General features: G+C 49.0%; 1 protein-coding gene across 1 annotated transcript in view; it reads left to right on the top strand.

Annotated features, from left to right (window-relative positions):
• Nucleotides 1-17,759, top strand: part of MYO15B (myosin XVB) — a 47,238-nt gene that overhangs the window by 26,118 nt on the left and 3,361 nt on the right. The window contains 32 exon segments of the mRNA XM_085304513.1: nucleotides 572-644; nucleotides 1,081-1,287; nucleotides 1,396-1,475; nucleotides 1,677-1,774; nucleotides 1,967-2,054; nucleotides 3,476-3,589; nucleotides 4,019-4,119; nucleotides 4,662-4,880; nucleotides 5,391-5,487; nucleotides 5,839-5,988; nucleotides 6,286-6,475; nucleotides 6,609-6,699; nucleotides 7,260-7,491; nucleotides 9,033-9,133; nucleotides 9,705-9,764; nucleotides 10,003-10,078; nucleotides 10,601-10,719; nucleotides 11,164-11,282; nucleotides 11,758-11,899; nucleotides 12,026-12,137; nucleotides 12,461-12,621; nucleotides 12,870-12,980; nucleotides 13,105-13,173; nucleotides 13,417-13,489; nucleotides 13,837-13,913; nucleotides 14,291-14,367; nucleotides 14,919-15,049; nucleotides 15,680-15,774; nucleotides 16,088-16,165; nucleotides 16,405-16,524; nucleotides 16,941-17,087; nucleotides 17,534-17,664. Coding sequence (XP_085160639.1) covers nucleotides 572-644; nucleotides 1,081-1,287; nucleotides 1,396-1,475; nucleotides 1,677-1,774; nucleotides 1,967-2,054; nucleotides 3,476-3,589; nucleotides 4,019-4,119; nucleotides 4,662-4,880; nucleotides 5,391-5,487; nucleotides 5,839-5,988; nucleotides 6,286-6,475; nucleotides 6,609-6,699; nucleotides 7,260-7,491; nucleotides 9,033-9,133; nucleotides 9,705-9,764; nucleotides 10,003-10,078; nucleotides 10,601-10,719; nucleotides 11,164-11,282; nucleotides 11,758-11,899; nucleotides 12,026-12,137; nucleotides 12,461-12,621; nucleotides 12,870-12,980; nucleotides 13,105-13,173; nucleotides 13,417-13,489; nucleotides 13,837-13,913; nucleotides 14,291-14,367; nucleotides 14,919-15,049; nucleotides 15,680-15,774; nucleotides 16,088-16,165; nucleotides 16,405-16,524; nucleotides 16,941-17,087; nucleotides 17,534-17,664 — 3,739 coding nt within the window.

Raw genomic sequence — 17,759 nt, 5'->3', positions numbered from 1 at the left:
GAGGATAGGAGCATCTGAATCCAGACCCCAGCTCTGAAACTTGAGCCTGCTCAGCTCAGACCTGATGCTCAGGCATCCTGAGTAATGAGATTCTTCTGAACTGGGGCCCATCTCAGCAGAGGTTGCTATCCTGGTGGTATATTTCTCTGGATCTAGTTTTCCTGTTACCCATTACTGCATAGGCCTTACAGCAGCATCCACTGCCTTTGTTACAGACTTACTGAGCCTTTCTCCCTTCCCAAACATTGGCTCATGCTGCTTCCTGAGAGCTCGGAAGCTCTGCGAATCAGGCGCAGGGCATTCCTCCTCTGGCTTGTTAGTGAGGGGAATGGCCCAGACGAGCCATTGTGGGAGCTTTCGGCTGTTGGATTGGAAATGCTTTGAGATATGCCGTGAAACAGTCATTGTAGATGTGAATGAGCTCATGCAGATCCCTCCATCTGCTTACTGTCCTTGTGGGCCCCTTCAGGAGCGTGAGGCTTTTCAGCTGGTCTCTGCCTGTGCTTTCCAGAGGTGTTGCTTAGGGCGTTGCCAGGCGTTGTGTGTACTAACTCTTTCTTTTCTGGGCTAGAAGAGAAGTTCTCAGCTGAAGTGGAGTCCTGGATGACCGGGGAGCAGTACGCAGGCTGGCTCCTGCATGCAAGGTACTGTCAGAGAATGGGAGAAGATCTGGGACTATGCAAAAGAGCAGCTTAAGAGTTCAGACTGATCAGGGCTGCAGGCTAAAGACAGTATGGTCAGATGCAAAATAGCCACTTCTTTCACCCTCCCAGCACATACTCATTCCTTCTCCCTTCCATATGTGTGCATAGACTTCAGGTTTCCCTAGGAGCGGAGGACTCACAGATACGATCCATCAGAGCCGCTTCAGAGAAAAGATGCACAAATTGAACAAATCTTAAGTGATTCTAGTTTCTTCCTGACCTTATGCATGTAATCATTGGTTCACACTCAGGAGCTTAAGGACTTAAGCTAGGATAGACAAGGCAAGAGGAAATCGAATGCAATATTTCCCTTTCTCTCCCTCTTTATCCATGCCTGCCCTGCCATCTTCCCTCTTCTTCCTTTCCCTGTTACCAGGGGTTTTGATAAGAGCCCTCGAGGGTGGTCTGTCTCCATGTTTACCGGCAACACGTGGCAGGATCTGCTGGGGTGTGACTTTGTGCTGGATCTCATTGGAGAAATGGAAGAGGCTAGGAGCCCCAGCAACCCCTCTCAATCCTCAGTCATATACCCCATCACTCCTGAATGGGATGGAAGCTTCCTCCAGAACTCTGCGCTGGATTCGTGAGTCAGCTCATTCTCCTGCTCCACCACTTCTGGCCCTGTTACCTACTGGCCCATCTCTTTTCACATCACTCTGTGCTGTCCTCATCTCGTTTTTCCCTTCAACAGGATCCCCCCTGCTCCAGGCATCCGGGCCCCTACCTTCCCACCACCTAGTCTGCATCCAGACTTCAATCACCTGTACGCAGGTGAGCTCCTACCCAGGACTGTGGATAGCATTGGGAAGGGTCAGTGAGCTCAGGACGGGGTGGGGGGGGATGATTGACTTTTCTTCATAAAAACTAAAAGTAAGGTGGGAGTTCTGCTCCAAAACATGACTGTTTAATAAGGACTGGAAAAAGGGGAATGTTCTTTACCTGTCTTGTCACCGGACTCCTTTCTGCTCTTAGATGCAAGACTCAGAGATGACCTGAGGACTCCTGTGGGTTTGGATCACTATGTGGATGATCTCTTTAGCCCTGTGCTGCATCAAGGTTCCAGGGTACTAGTAAGTTCCTTGCTGTTCTCTCTTCCTTCCTTTTTCTCTGCAGCTTTCCTGTTCCTGTGACTCCCTCCGCAAGCATTCCTCAGTCTGACTGGTCACTCTGCCTTTCCTCAGCTCAGATAAACATTTGTATGGTTACCCCACTCTGAAGTCCATTTATCTGAGCAGAGACTACTGTATTTTTTGTTGATGCAGGATTTGGAGAGCAGGGAGAGTCTGACTGGCCGCATGAAAGGAGGTGGGAAGATTGGACCCACACAGAGAGGAATCTTTCCTTCCACAGGTCTGTAAGGGGATGGGGACAGCCAGGAACACCTGTGGGGGTACATGCACTTGAATGTCTCAAATGCTGATTATTGCATGGGCTCAACTGATTCATGGAGAACATCAGACTTCCAGCTTAGGTAGTTAGAATTTTCATTCCTCCCTCCCAGGTGCTGGGAGACACAGATGCTTTGGAGAAGGTGCCTCGTTACGGGTGCCATCTTTGTCTTGCTTTTAATTTCTCTCATGAGTTGGTCTAGAGCATAAGGCAGCAGATAGCTTGCCTCTGACCCAGGCTACCTCTTCCCTAGGCCAATATTTATAAGTCCTTCGTTCACCTTCAGTGCACTTTGTACTTTCCCAAAACAATTGCTGCCTTTCTCAGGTGAGGATTTTAATCTTTCTTATTGCTTCTTTACGGACTTTCCTATCATCTCTAGCTATTCCATGGGTTAGCAAGTCTGAACCTTGAAGAGGTTCTGGTTTGTGTGTTTGGCTTCTTTACTTTTCGTTGTTTGTGTGAAGCACAAGACTCAGTTATTTTCAGCAGGGTGGAGTCAAACACCACTATGTTAATGGCACTGAGAAATCTGCATGTGTAGGAACACTCCTAGCTGTTTCAGAAAGGTGGAGATTGTTCTGTTCATGTCTGCAGTGAGACTGGAGCTATTTGTGGCTATTGTAAAGGCTCTGGGGCATGACCATAGGCCTTGTTTCAGATTACTGGCATGAGGCTAGTTTGTGACTCGTGTGGCTACTTACGTCGTTCTTACTGTGCCACTGAAAGAATTTTGTGCGCTTTGGCCAAATGTGCAATTGTGCCATTTTCACTGGGTAGAACATCATGATTCAGAAGACCTATGCTGCATGCTGACTCACTCTTAGCAGACACTGATCTCGATGCCTCTTGCTCTGCTGCCTTTGCTCTGTGGATTTCTGTTCTGTGGGTTCTGACTGCCGGGAGCAGAGAAGGTACTACAGTATCTTCACATGTTACTCAATTCAGCCCAGGCCCGGGCTCATGGTTCATTCACTCATGCTACCTGCTGCAAAGAGACCCACATAGATGTGGCACTTCCAGAGGTCTTTGCCCATCATTCAAAAGAATTCCTTCTCCATAATCACACACAGGCAGGAGGTGTCTATATGCTTAGTCATGAAAGTTATGGTGTCCTAAGGCTGTAGAAACAGGGTTTGATTCTTGCTATTGAAAACACGTTAGGCCACATGTTTCTCTTTGATTTCCTTTTTCACTGAGTTTTGCTGTTTATCCCGGTGCATATGAAGAGATAAACCCTTCGTGTAGCTCTGTGCTTGATGCATGTGGAGAGAGAGAGAACCAGATGTACTGAGCCAATGTGTCGTGTTCTGCAGGACTGATCAAGGCTTTCTGATCTGAGATTCCCCCAAAGCACTGTGCATGTACTTCTTTGCCTCTAGGCCTCCCTACAATGATGCAAGTACCAGCTTACCAGCCTATACCTGCGATGGCAGGCATGATGCCAGCATCCATGCCCATGATGCCAGCGGTTGGTGGGATGACACCTATGCCAGGTAATAACATTGTGTTTCAGTAACTATACAGGAGAAGAAGATGGAAGGGCTGGCATCCTAGTGGAGCCTGTGCGTTTGAATATTAGCAGTGTGCTGTCATCGTAGCACTTTAGACTTTTCGTTGGAAATTACAGACTTTACATTCAGGAGGTTCAGCAGCTGCCACTGCAGTGTAGCTTCTTCTGGCGAATAGTCCAGCAGCTGTTTAGCAGCTGTGCAGCCACATGTTAGTGTAGTGTGATCTGTGTTGAGACTGAAACCAGGACCAACTGTTCCAGAAACTGGTGAGCTGAGTGTACAGCCGTTGCATAGTTCAGCTCTGTGAGACAGAGATGGAGCCAAGCAGGCTGCTCTGGGCTGACGCTTAGGCATGGTGGGGAACAATTGCCTGTGGGTGTTTGCAGATATGTGTTTGTCTGTCTTTCCCAGCTATGGTTATGCCCCAGACCCAGCCTGTGGTTCCAGCTGTAGATCCCAATCAGTTAGCAGCACAACAGCAAGCTTTTATCAACCAGCAAGCCATGCTGATGGTGAGTGGAAGGGACTGGGTGGGAGAGGCCCAGGAACTGGGGAAGAAAAACACACTAGTGTATGTGAGCTGTGAAAAGATTAGCCATGCTTACCTTCTGCCTTGGGCCTGCTCTGCAGCACTTTGTGCTTATGAGTTGAGGATTAGGTGTGTCAAGTCGGTGTTATTTACGATTGCAAAGCTGGGAATCACCTCTTTGCCCCTTTGTGTAGAAAGGGGCATTGAAACACCACGTGGTGAGTGAGTAGCAGGGATAAGAGCAGGTCCCAAGAGGCCTCAGCTGTAATTCTCAAATCCAGCAGGATTTGCTAGGGATGCAAATCTGCAGTATTCTGCTTTCTGCACAAAAGCCTGTGAGGGCAGAAGGGCCCCAGGCTATATCACTGAGTCTTTGAGATGTTTTCAGAAGCTCAGAAGGCCTGCCTTGTCCAGAAAGGCAGGGGACAGGGAAGTTGTGATTGCTAGTGAAAGAATGGGGCAGCCTGACTGATGACTGGTGTTTCCGAGGCCTAGGGTCATGTGCACTGCAATTCCTTCCTCCAGGCCCAGCAGATGACCCTTCAAGCCATGACCATGTCTCAGCAGCAACAGCAGCTACGGCAGTGGGAGCAGCAGCCTCCTGAGAACTCAAGGCCAAGAGTCTCAACTCCACCACGAGCCCCGGCCCCAGCCATTTCCCCTAAGCCCAAAAAGACTCCTAGCAGCCAGAATGTTGCACAGCCACCAAAGGCTCCCGAATCTCCAGCTCATGCGGAAAAACAGGTGCAAGGAACAGATGGTGGTGCTGAATTGGATTTGCTTGTCATACTTTGTGTTTACTCTGCTCCCCTTCCTCTCTGACTGTGGTTTGGCAGAGAGGGGAGCAGAGCACTGTGCTCATCTATGACACTGAAGCCTTTCAAACTCTGCTTGCTGAGACTTTAAGATACAGGGTTAAACCTTCATGACATTTAGGTCTGTGGAGGGTTGGCTGCAGTGCTGGCTAGTTCATTCCCAGCTGAGCTGAGTTTCAATGAGGTATATAGGAAATTCATCACTTTGAATTCTTTATCTTCCAGCAAGCTGTCTTGGGGCTGTAACATCCTTCTCCTCCTCTGGACTTGGTTGATGTTTTCTTGGGTCAGAGCCTGATCTCTTGGGATACTGCCAGATGAGGAGAAGTTGTGTTATGGTCCAGCCCTAGCGAGGGAAGGTCATCTCTTGAGTTTAAGGTCACTTTGGAGGTGTCCCTGCTGGCTAGTACTAACTGGCCGTGTTGTGAACTGCTTGCAGGTTTTTAACTACGTGGAAGACCAGTTCTCTGACAGTGAAGATGATGACTACCCTCGGGAGACTTTCCAGCAGAAGAAAGAATATTTCCAGAAGATGGGTGAGCCTCTACCACTTTGAGAATTTCACTCATCATAGCATCTTACTCTGCAGCCTCCACAGCATAACAGTAGGGTTCCCTGTCTGGAATCCAGCTGATCCCTGTAGGAGCTTGTGGTGCTGCGTGTATCAGAAACTTTGTGTGCCTGTTCAACTGGCTGCAGTTAAGATTGTGAGGCATTGAGTTGCCAGTTTTCTAGAAATTTCAGGCTTATTGCTGCCACACTCTCCTTTGCCCTTGGAAAGCACAGGCTTCTTCTGACTGATGCAAGGGTGGGAACCAGGTAGGCCCATGCCAGGGGCTGGGTGTTTGTTATGAGTTTAATGGGCTGGGCTCCACCTTTCTGTTCAGAACAGCAACAGATCCGAGTGAAGAAAGTAAGGCCTCCTTCTAAAACCTGGACTCCTCCAGCAAATTCTCAGCCAAAGGTGGAAGAGGAAAAGGAAGAAAAGAAGGAGAAAAAGAAGGAAAAAGAGAAGTCCGGTCCTAAAACAGAGGCAGGTAAGGTGACATGCAGTGGAAACCTAAGCAGGCTGACAAGCAGCATCTTTCCAGGAGTGAGCATCAGCCCAGGATATAGCCAGAGAGGGAAAGGATCCGGCTGTTCTCTGAGTCTGCATCTTGAGAACAGAGGAGCAAGAGAAAGGCCTGGGCTTTATAATGTGGAATGTCAAAGCAAGGCACAGGAAGGCCAAGGCTACTCAGGCCGAGAGTGAAAGGGAGGGACCTTCAGATGAAGTCAAGAGCTTTGTCCTGTGCTTTTGCTGGTCTGTTGGTTAAAGCTCTCATTCCCAATAGCTCCTGTTCCTATCCTGCCACCTCCTGAGCCAAAGCCAAAAAAGCAGACACCCACAGCGAAGAAGGAGCCACCTGTAGTGAAGTCTTTGAGCCCTGAGTCACGGCCTGCACCCAGCCGGGAGATCCGCAACATCATCAAAATGTACCAGAGCAGGCCAGCCCCTGAGCCACAGCCCATTGAGCCTATCAGGTGAGAAGGTGGGAGCCAGCCAGGTGGGCAGGGAAGGAGATGAAGGGGACCACATCTCAGCACTGCCACATGGCTCCATTGTGGCCATGAGTTCATTGCAGTCCCAGTGACTCTGTTTTCCCTTGTCTTGCAGGAGAGTGTCCAAGCCATTTATGAAGAAGAATGATCCCAAAAATGAGGCTCTGGCCAAGCTGGGGATGATGAATCTCCAGTCTCCCAAATCAGTGAGTTTCTTCCTCTCTGACCAGCCAAGAGCTCAGCAGAGAGAGCCTGTTTATGCAGCCTCCAATGAGTTGGGAGCTCTCTAGTAGTGCAATAGAAGCCACGTGATTTCTTTTTTGCTTACAAGATAGCTGTGGGCTCAGAGCCCATGATAGAGCATTCTAGGATACATTCTAGTCTGTAAAGTTCCTTCAGATCCTGGAGAAAGGCCCTGAAGCAACAAGGCTTATTGTGGTATGTTTAGGGCTGATCTGAATGAAAACAGTTCAAAGAGAACTCTTCATGTCCCCCAGATTTGGCCCCAAGGTCTTGATGTCTTTTTTCCTCCACCCTTTCCAACTGGAGGATGGAGTCTTAAGTACTTGGTTCTCTGCACCTCGATTTGCTCAATCCTCATCTGCTTGTGACTGTGCGCTGACTTACAGGTTCCGGTACCCCTGCTCACACAGGTCTTGCTTACAGAGCTGGGCTGCTGCCCTGGGGATGATTTCTGACAGCAGTGTCAGGGCAAAGTGCAGTGGTGCAGAGAATGACTGTGTTGAATGGTTTTGCTGTTTTGCAGCCATCCTCTGGGCCATTAGAGAAGAGTCCCAAAGGGATGCCTCCAGCTCCCCCACCTAAGAAAGGCTCAGCTTCCAGCTCCATCAGGGAGAAACAGATGCCTCTCCTGTCCATCTTTGGTGACCCACCAAGTACTCCTCCAGGTTCTGAGACCCCTCCTGCTTCCCCATCTTTGCCTGTGCCTCTCCTGCCTGGGGACCGAGGCCGTGAGGAATCTACAAGGAAAGGTGAGTGTTCACTTTGCCAGAGTGAGTTTGGTGTGAGATGGAGGGTCAGAATCAGCCCAGGGGCCAGGGTGCAAGGAAGGTCACACAACATGCTCTGTTGTTTGTTTGCTGGCCAAAGACTGAATGAGCTCTGGGGAGAGGCACGAGACTCTGTGAAATCAGAGATGTTGTCACCACAGTCACTGGCCCAGCTCTAATGCCTTACTTTCTTCCCAGTGCAATGCAGGATATCAGACAGGAATGATGAAGGAGGGGCTGAGTTTCTCTGAAAAAATGCAACTAAAAATAAAAAGGACCTTTGGGCTACAGCTTTATCAAAGTCCAGCCTACAACACATTTTATTGCCTATCTGAAGCATAGTTGCTTTATCAAAGCTGCAATTCAAGGGACAGACTTTAGACTAGGGAGGCGTGAAAAAGGAGGTGTTCTACCTTCTAGAGCCTCTGGTGGAGGGTCCTTAGAAATGAGCTAAGGAATGTGAGAGTGTTTCTTAGAGGGAGAATGGGAGCCTGGGAGATCCTTGGACACTGGCTGCAGAAAGTATGTCTGGATGCTGCCCACCTGAAAAATGGCGTTGCTAATGCTTCCAAGCAGTGTTTTGGAAGTGTTATTCCATCCTAGGTTTTGCCTCTGAATTTCAATGGAAGCCTAGGGCCGCAATTCATTTTATACTTTACTGTTTTGGACACATGTACCACTGTCTTTTAAGCTGTTTCAAACACTCATCAGCATCGCATTTTGTGAAGTGCAAAGAGCCCATGCACATACCTGCAGACTTACATCCTGCAGCAGCTTCTCTGATATAAAAGAATTGCCCTATTATTTTTTTCTCACTCTGAAAAACATGATGTTTAGGAAGTACTGTGAAAGCAGCCAGATTAGCCTCAAAAATTCCTTCATTCTTTTTAATAGGGATATAGAAATAGCTGCACAGTGGGATCTATTACCTTTCTTGACTGTCTACAAACTCCAAAGTTTCAAAAGTTGTAACTGCTTAAATGAGGATATTCTTACCTCGTAAAGCAATGCCTTTGAGTGATTGCCTTCAAATGGAACCTATCTCTAATATCTTTCATGCAGAGAGAAAGAAAATCCAATGCAAGTACTAGATGCCTTGTACCTGAACCTTACAGTATGCAAACTCAGGATAATTTTTATCTCCTTTTGAACGCTTCAGCAGTCATTTTATAGTGATATAAACCGAAAATGTGTTTTCAAGCTTAAGCACAGTGGCAATATTTTGCCTGGGATGCTTTGTGCTCCATATCTTTGGAGTGCTTTGTTTTTATCCTGAGCACTAAGCTTGTGGCTAGTAGAGCAAGTATAAGTGCTGTTGGAAATGCTGGTACTCACATGATGACTATTTTGTGCGTGTATCCGCATTAGGTGATCGATGACCTTGAAGAGGATTCCTGACAATAGTCTTTGATGAAGCATATGGCACTGTCCCCTTTCTCTTGGTAGGGCAGAAGAAGGAAAGGTGACTCTGTAGTCACCAAAGCCCATTTTTACTGCTCTTTCTTCCTACTCAGCCTCTACTGTAACAGTGGCAGAAGATGACGGTATCAAAACCCAGCTGTACAGGCTCACTGCTAGCGTCAGCTTCTCCTACATCAACCCTGCATGGAAAATCTTTCTGCGCAAAGAGGTATACTCTATTTGCTGAAGGTCTCATTGTAGGGGGAGGGAGCTGGTCCCACAGTAGGTTAAAATCTGCCTTTGCCCATGCACCTACTGTGATGTGCAAAGATATTTTTGTGTGATGTAAGAGTGCAAAGATAGGAGGCCACATGATATGGCAGTGGCAGTTAGGGGATCATCAGGCAGTTTGGGCATCAGGGTTCTACTCCACCTTACTGAATCTTGTGCCTCAGTTGCTCTACCTGTACTTAACTTCCTCTATAAAGAACTGAGATCCACAAATGAAGTGAAACTGTTGTTAGCTGCTACTTTCTCTTCAGAATATTAAAAATGTGTTAAAAATCAAGTGTTAGAGAATGCACTGAACTGAACAAAGTTCTCCCTGTGGTCTCACCACTTTACTTCTGATCTTTCACTTCTAATTCTTCCATTCACATTCACCATGCCTCTTCTCCCACTGACTTTAGGGATGGACTCAGTCCTCTCCGGCAGTAGGGCATATAGATTATAAAACATCCCTGGTGAGCTATTTCTGCAACATTTGTAATGTAAATGTTACTTTTCTCTTCCTCTTGCAGGTGTTTTACCCCAAAGAAAACTTCAGTCACCCTTATTGTCTGAACTTGCTCTGTGAACAGGTATGTACTGGTGTATGACTCAAGGCCCCTCGCCTCTGCATTGGAGGACAAAATATTCCATAATAACATTGCATAAGCTGCCTTCACTTCTGCATCTGTACTAGTATTGGTCCCTTCCTCAGGTCCACCTAGCCAAGCTCCTACTCTGTTCTCTCTGAAACTCAGTGTGTTTTACAGCCTCAGATGCTCCAGCACACTCATCTGTGGCCCTTTCCCTCTCTGCGTTCTTTCTCTGCAGATCATCCGTGACACCTTCTCTGATTCCTGCCTTCGAATCTCCAGAGAGGAGAAGCGCAAGATGAAAGATCTGCTGAGTAATTAACAGTTCCATCCTCCTTCCCTCCCTGTGCCCATCCAGCTCCTGGTTTTAAGTGAGAAACAAGCCTCCAAACCCTTTCAGGCAGGACTTAGTGCAGAGAAGAAATGTTTGTCACTGCAGCAAGAAAGCACATTTGTTTTTGCGATGTAGTTCAGTGTAGGAATATTCATTTATTCTAGATGGCCAGAGCGTAGCCCCAGAATTTCTCTGAGCCAAGGAAACTTAGTTCTGAGGTGCTCATTGTGGAGGGAGAAAACTGAGGCACACAGATGGGATTTTGAAATGTCTTAATCCATCTGTGCTCTTTGACAAGAGCTTCATGGACAGGGGGATAGACACTGGCAGTAGACTGGTGTGTGCAAGTAGTGTTAGTTCTTCCCATCGAAGTGTCCTTTTGCCTCTTCATGCTGCTTGCTGCCCCCAAATCACTAAGAATGGTGCGAATGAGTCCCTGGGCAGAGGAAGGCTTGGCCATTTTTGTCTTGCTGGAAAAACTTCTGCTTTGTATTTCTGCTAGTGGAGTTTCGGGTTGGTGCTGATGTCCGGTCCATTCAGGAGGATGGGATAAAGAAGAGGATTGTACTGGCTGCTCGAGATAACTGGGCTAACTATTTCTCCCGCCTTTTCCCCGTTTACGTGAGTCTTAATCGTCTCACCAGAGCCCGGGTTTGCTGTGGCTGTGTGGTTCTGGTTCATTTGGGATGTCTTTCTGTTTCAGCCATCTCTTCTTCCCAGGCCCCACATCACTCACTCTTCTGTGCTTTCTGTACCTTTCTCTTCACTTGCATATTTTCTTTGCTCTCATGCCCTAATCCCTGCTCCCTGCTGTGATGTAAGACTGCAAAACTCTCTGCTTGGCAGCTGTCACTTGAGTCTTTCTTCCCATAGTTCTCCCATTTGCTTCTCTGCACCTTCAGACTCCTACTCCTCTGTCTTCCTCTACCTGCTTTCTCCATTTGCAAGGCTGATGCAAAAATGTTGCTGTTTGGCACCTCTGCCAGCCCAGGCCTCCTTTCTGGTACCTGTGGCAGCATACTGCTCCCCTGCTGTGTCCTATTTACCACTACACTTCCCTTATAGGGTGAAAATGGAAGTGACGTTCAGATCCTGGGTGTTTCTCACCGGGGCTTGCGGCTACTGAAGGTGGTAAGGGCAGCTGGTTATACTCCTGAGCACCTGAAGATTCTTTGCAGCTATAGGTGAGCAGAAGGGTACTGGTTACTGTGGGAGGATTTTTTGTGGCTTGCAGGTTGCTTTTAGAGTGGTCAGTCAGTGGAAGGGAGATTGAATGGGTGAGCTGACAAATTCCTTGGTTCTGTGTGCTCTCCAGGATTGTGTCAGCCCTGTTTTAACTCATTGATCCTCCCTATACTGAGTTTGGTGTTTTCCTTTCCTTTCCACCTTGCATTTCACTTAAAACAAGTGAGTGCTAGGCCTGATTCAGCACCATACATGGCATCAGAAGGGAGGTCCTCAGAGTGGTACACCAAAAACCATCAGCAGCGTACAGTGCTAATCTTTATTGTTAATGAGTATTGGTGAAAGACCAACCTCTGGAGCATGCTGAGGCCTCTCTGGCCTCCTTATAGCCCTATTCCCATGAGCTGCTGGTTACAGTTCAGGCAGACTCTAGCTGTGGCAGAAGCAGCCTGAGCATGTTGGCTGTGTTCTCAGCTTTGCAGATGTGCTGTCAGTGGAGCTGAAGGGCAGCAACGGCCTGGAGTTCTCTCTGAAGACAGAACAGCTTTTCCTGCACTCTGTAAAGGCTCAGCACATCAAGGCCATGGTGGAACTCTTCATCGAGAAGCTGAGGCAGGTGAGGTGGCAGCTGTGGTGCAGCAGGGAATGAAGGTGGTTTCCCCCATGACCCCAACAGGGTGACATGATACAAGCCCCTTGATACTTGGGGACAAGATCTGACCTACCCATCAATTTTCCCCAGGATTCCAACTACGTTATTGCTCTGCGCAGCTATGTCACAGATGACAAGAGCCTTCTTAGCTTCAAGAAGGGTGACCTCATCCAGTTACTGCCCATGCAAGGCGTAGAGCCAGGTAAGGGAGTTTTCCTGAGACTGGCAGGAAAGATGAGGACTGGGTTCAAGGGCCTGCTGCATACGTGGTGCCCTACATGCTGCTATCAAGCAGACCAGAGGAAAGCAGACTGTTAAGGGCTGATATTGTCCACCTTTGGCTCCACCATTCTCTGATCATGACTCACTCTGTTCCTGCTGCCACAGTTGTAGTGGATGTTACCTTAGAATGCTGGTAAGCCTGGTCAGAGACTGATTCTCTCCTTTTCCTGTAGGATGCCTCATTGCTCCTTTCTCTTTGCAGCTGCCGTGGGGCCTGATTGTTTCTCTCCCCTATCTCTGCAGGCTGGCAGTTTGGCTCTGTTGGTGGCCGTTCTGGTCTTTTCCCCACCAGCCTGGTGCAATTGGCTGCAGCCCCTGATTACCTCAACAACAGCATGGATGCACATGGAAGGCTGCGAAAGAGCATGAAAGCTCCCACAGAGGGCAGGAACACCAGCAGGGAGGTGAGGTGTCTTTGCGGAACTGAAGGAGAACATGACTGTGTGCATCTAAGGCCTTGGTAGTATCTTACACCCAAGGCTGGGGGAAGGAAAAGATTGCTTAATCCTTGTAGGTGGAGGCCCACCAATACTGTCATAATGGGAGAGGGAGGCACCACACCCAGATGAGACCTGCTCAGGTCTTGTAGGTGAGGAGTATATGCACTGTATATCAGCTGACCTTCAGTTGGGCTTCGTACCTGTCCCTGCAGAGCTCTGTTCCCAGCCTGACATCAGAACCCAACAGTATTATGCTTGTTCCTGTTGGTGATCATTACACCATGATGGACTTTGCTACAGCCTACTTCCGAGAGGCTCAGTGAGTAGACCGTGGTCCTTCCTGAGCAGTCATATGGGCCTGTGTAGCCTGATCTATGCCAGCCATTTCCGTGTGTATCTCGTGGACTGGCTTATGTTCTCTCTCCTGTGGCTAGGCTGGAATGGAAGGGGATGTCTGCTGAAAAGAAGATGTCTGGTGAAAAGAAGAGTGCAGCTGATCTTGTCCAGCACACCAAGGTGAGCCCAGTCTCTCTTCATGGCTACACCTGGAATCCCAGCTGCAGCATTACTTCTAGCTTTTCTCCAACATGGTAAAAGTGCAGAGCAGATCCTTCGCTGCAGTCTCTGCAGAAGTATAGGAGCCTCCTGTTCTCCAGTGCTGCATGCAAGATGTTGGGAGCTTGTGTCTTTCACGAAGCCTGTAATGCAGCTCTGTGCTGATCTGCCTCCCTTGTTCACCCCTGTGCTCTGGCCTTTCAGGTCCCAATCCAGGGGTCTTTGCTCCAGTACTCTGATAGTGAACTGAATGATCTGGCTACAAAGAACTTCATGAGTAAGTATCTACCCAAGACGTCACACAACAGAGGCTGGAGCAGGACTGAGCAAGATGGCCCTAGTGGCCACGCACAGACACCTTGGGGCTCGGAATGAAAACTGAGAGAGGAGAGCCCCTCCTAAGGCACTTCTGCCATTGATAGCCACAGCAAAATACAATTTGCCTTCAGAACAAAGTGCCCAAGATCACAGTGCCTGGGTGATGCCCCACCGAGAGAGTATGTCTAGTACAAGTGTAAAAATAGCCTGTGGAGCAGAAAGGTCTTCAGGATTTTACTAGTCTACTGCCTGCCCCATGGCAGAATCAGCTCTGCTGAGACCTAAATGCTAGGCCTTGCTTTGCAGCTCTAATGCAGTTCATGGGAGACCAGCCAAAACTCAAGAACCAGAATGAGATTGAATGCATCTATGAAATCCTTCAGGTTTGTGACCTTCCTTTGGACAAGGTGCTGAAGCACTGATGGGAATGAGGGGCCAAGGCCTTGCAGGGAAGGCAGAGAGCAGGGAGAGCCATAATGCAACCTCTTGGGTGAGAAAAGAAACTGAAACAAAGAGACTGTTTAACGCCAGGAGAGGTATGTGTGTGCAGATGGTTTACCTGGGTATCATTTCCTGGTTGAGAGCACAACCTGCCATCTTCTCTGGGCCCAAACAGCGCTAGAGATCAGAGGTTGTTAAGTCCCGGCTTTAAGCTATGATGGGAGTTAGAGATTTCCTAAGGGAGCTCAGGAGCTGGAAGTGAATAGCCATGAAGCAAACTTGGGGCCTGTCTGATGCTATGTCCTCTCTCTGAATGCAGCTGTGCAAGGAGAAGGAGATTTTGCATGATGAGGTGTACTGCCAGGTCATCAAACAGGTCACCCACAACCCTAAACAGTGAGTACCTGCATTATCAGCTCCTGCGCATGCGTGGCTGCAGGAGAGCATCCACCAAACTGGATGGGCAGCAGAGCAGGGGAAGAGGTGTGCTGTCCCCAGCTGCTGGGGCTTTTGCTGAGCACCCAGGAAGGTTAACCTGTCAGTGGGTTTGGCTTTGTCACTTCAAAGGACAATCATCGTTTCGTCTCTGGCTCCTGAGGTATCTGGGCACTGGTAAACATTCCTGGCAGCTCCCAGCTGCAGTGCTGTCCAGAGCCCTGATTTCTTCTTCAGAGCCCTGGGGAGTTTGTACAGCAGTCAGAACTGACTTGATCCCACACTGCCCTGTGATGTGGCAGCAGTGATGTTAGTGTGGCTGTGCCTGTTCCTTTTCTTTGCTGCCGGGGTAGGTTGGTCAGTCCTCTCCTCACAAGGATACTCTGGCCAAGGGCCACCACCTCATTTTTGCTGCTATCTCTCATAGTGCTGAGAAGGGCAGAGGTTCACTTTTTACTCCTTGGAGCAGAGAGTCTTGTTCCAAGGTGTCCAGAGTTCTTTCTGTCCTGTAGGGAGAGCTTGCTGCGTGGTTGGCTGCTCCTAAACCTGCTTACTGGGTATTTCCTCCCTTCCAACATCCTGATGCCCTATGCCACCAAGTTTCTGCAGCAAGCCAGCAGCGATCCATCCAGCACTCACCATGGTATGGCTGTTTCTGTGTCCTGTAAAGCAAATAGCTCTCCTCCCTGTTACTAAGCCCCAGTGGTCAAGGAAAGAAGACAGAATTCAGGGGGGAACATGGGCCAATGGGGAAATCCTTGATTTTGTCAAACAGGAGAAATGAGCAGGGTACAAAGGGAGCTGGGCCTTCAGGCAGTAATCTGCTTTGTGTCTGAAATCTCCCTGCTTCCAGAGGTCATTTCCTGTTTTGTCTTCACCTGAGCAGCGAGGAGTACTCTCTCTCTCTCTGGGGCTCAGCTTAGCTCTGTGACATAGGCCCAGTTTGACAGCCAAACCCTAGAGGCAAGGCAGGCTGAGCTCTTCCAGAGTCATCGGATGTGAAGCAACATGTCTGATGGATGTGCTGGAATCCCTCCAGAGAAGGGGGTCCCATCACTGCCTGTACTCCTGCTACCCTGGGCACTATCTGGGGCTAGCTTCTCATGATTTGGACATGTCCTGACAGAATAAGGGACGGCATGAGGTCTCTTTCCTCTCGTGGCAGTGGACTGGGCTGAATTCAACACAGCCAGGATGTGCAGCCAGCACTGCAGGAGTCAATGCTCAGCCTTTTGTCTGGTTCAGCACATGGAGTTTCTTCCTTTCCTTGCAGATATAGCCAAGATCTGTCAGAGCAACCTGCGCAAAAATGTCATGTATGGGGGCCGTCGGCACCTTCCTTTCCCTGTGGAGATGGAGGCACTGCTGGTATTGAGGGGCAGAGGAGTGGCGACACTGGGAAGAGAGGGAGGGCAGATGCTTGCCTGCAGGTGTGATGTGCAGTGTTGCTACATGTGGAAGAGATTGGGGGGCAGTTAGCAGTCCAAGAGAGGACATGAGGCATGTATCTGTAAGGGGGCTGGGAGTGCAATGCCATGGGGTAGATATGGATGTGGGCAGGGAAGAGGCAAATGCTGTTTAGGTCAGGTAGGAGAAGGCAGAGATGAGGGGGGAAGATGAGGAGAGCTGTGTGGCTGGTGAGGTCTTGTGTGTCTTGCTGCCTAAAGACTGCCCTTTGCAGAAGGGACGTGGGGCCCGCCGACTGGTGATCTTCATGCCTGGAGGTGTGGAATTCCTCACCAGAATCAAGACATTCACTGTGAGTTTTCTGCTTTGCATTTTTCCAGTGATGCAGACTCTGAGCCACACAAGGGAACTCCTGTATCTGTCAATCCTCAGGCCTAGTCTGTGCTTCCCATGGTGCCATGCCAGCCCGTATCTCCATACAAGGGCTGGAGCCATGCTGCTCCCCTCCAAAAGGTCCAGCATGTCTCACTGTTCTGGGGCTGCTTTGGGCTTTCTGACCATGGTGCTTATTGGCTTCTTTCCTTGCTTCAGGTGGCCAAGGAGCTCTTGCAGGAGATCTGTGAGCAGATGGGAGCAGGCGAACAGGAGGAGATCCGGGAATTTGCTCTGTTTGCCATCAGGAGTGCCAGTGATAACTTTGGCAAGTAGAGAGTGACTAGCTTCTTTCTTAAAGTTTGCCCAACAGGCAGTACCATGGCTACTGTTTTTGGTAGTTTCCTCACTTTTGCTAGCCTTGGGGAGGCTCTCCAGTTGTGCCCTCTGTACTAAGGTTAGGGATGGTGCCTTCTCAGGAGCTGTGTTGCTTATTCCTGGAAGCGCTCTCTCTCTCTCTCTCTCTCTCTCTCTCTCTCTCTCTGTGTGTGTGTGTGTGCATGCACGTGCACACATACGTGTGTATCCATGTAGGTCTGTGTGTGTCCATGTCCCTTGGGAACGGCTGATGCTGGGTGTCGTAGGGACAGGGTTGAATAGGGGTATGCAGAAGGGCTCCCCTTCTAGGCCATAGAGTTTGACTCACTGCCTCAACTTTAAGAGTGATGACTATCTCTCTGCATTAACATGTAGAGAAAATGGTGAGGCCAGTGAGATCAGAGGAATATCTTCATGATTACCTGCTGGAGGACAACTTAATCACCATGAGTTTACGGCGCGTCACCTGGAAAACGCCTCTGCACTTTGAGAACAAGATTTATACTGAAGTCCATTATGGACAGGTAAGCAACACAGGCAGCATGAACACCAAGAACCTCCCTAGCAGTGGCTCCTGAGAGCCCTGCAGCAGAGTTGGTGTACAGGCCAACAGGGATTTTCCTGGAAAACTAGGGGGCTGGAAAAGGGTGAAAACTTCAGCTGATTGACTTTGCTGTTTCTGGAAATGGCTAGTATTTGATGCTATGGATCCAAGGAAGGCACTACCCCTATGGTCCTAGCCCATGAGCTGTACTGGAGAGTGATGGTGGAGGAGGCAGCCATCACTGTTCCAGACATAGTTTGTGCAGTCCTGCATGCTTTTTCTGAGCCCAGCAAGCTTCTGCTGTAGCATTTTCAGCTTGAGCTCTCTGCAAGGCAGCGTCCAGATCTCTGTAGCCTGGTGCTGCCCAGATCTGCATTTACCTTCTGGCAGGTTTAACAAAGGCCACTTTGCTGTGCTCTCTCTCAGATGCTGTGGGATTACCTGAATGGGAGGATGTTGCTGGGTAATAGTAAAGAAGTGGAGATGCAGGTGAGCATTTTGGCAATGCTCCAGCACTGGGCAAAAACAACAGAGCAGCAGAGCACTGTGCCCTCAAGGTAAGCTTGTCTCAGGGTGGTCTGTATCTCTAATGGTTGCTGGCATCACAGGGGTGAGGGGAAGGTGCCTGAAACTATTCTGTGGATAATTAGAG

The sequence above is a fragment of the Rhea americana genome, unplaced genomic scaffold (genome assembly GCF_003343005.1).
Source record: "Rhea americana isolate MKP2758 unplaced genomic scaffold, rheAme1 scaffold_21, whole genome shotgun sequence".
Lineage (NCBI taxonomy): Eukaryota > Metazoa > Chordata > Aves > Rheiformes > Rheidae > Rhea > Rhea americana.
The sequence above is the reverse complement of the archived record's forward strand: the minus strand, read 5'-3'. Positions and strand labels throughout refer to the sequence as shown.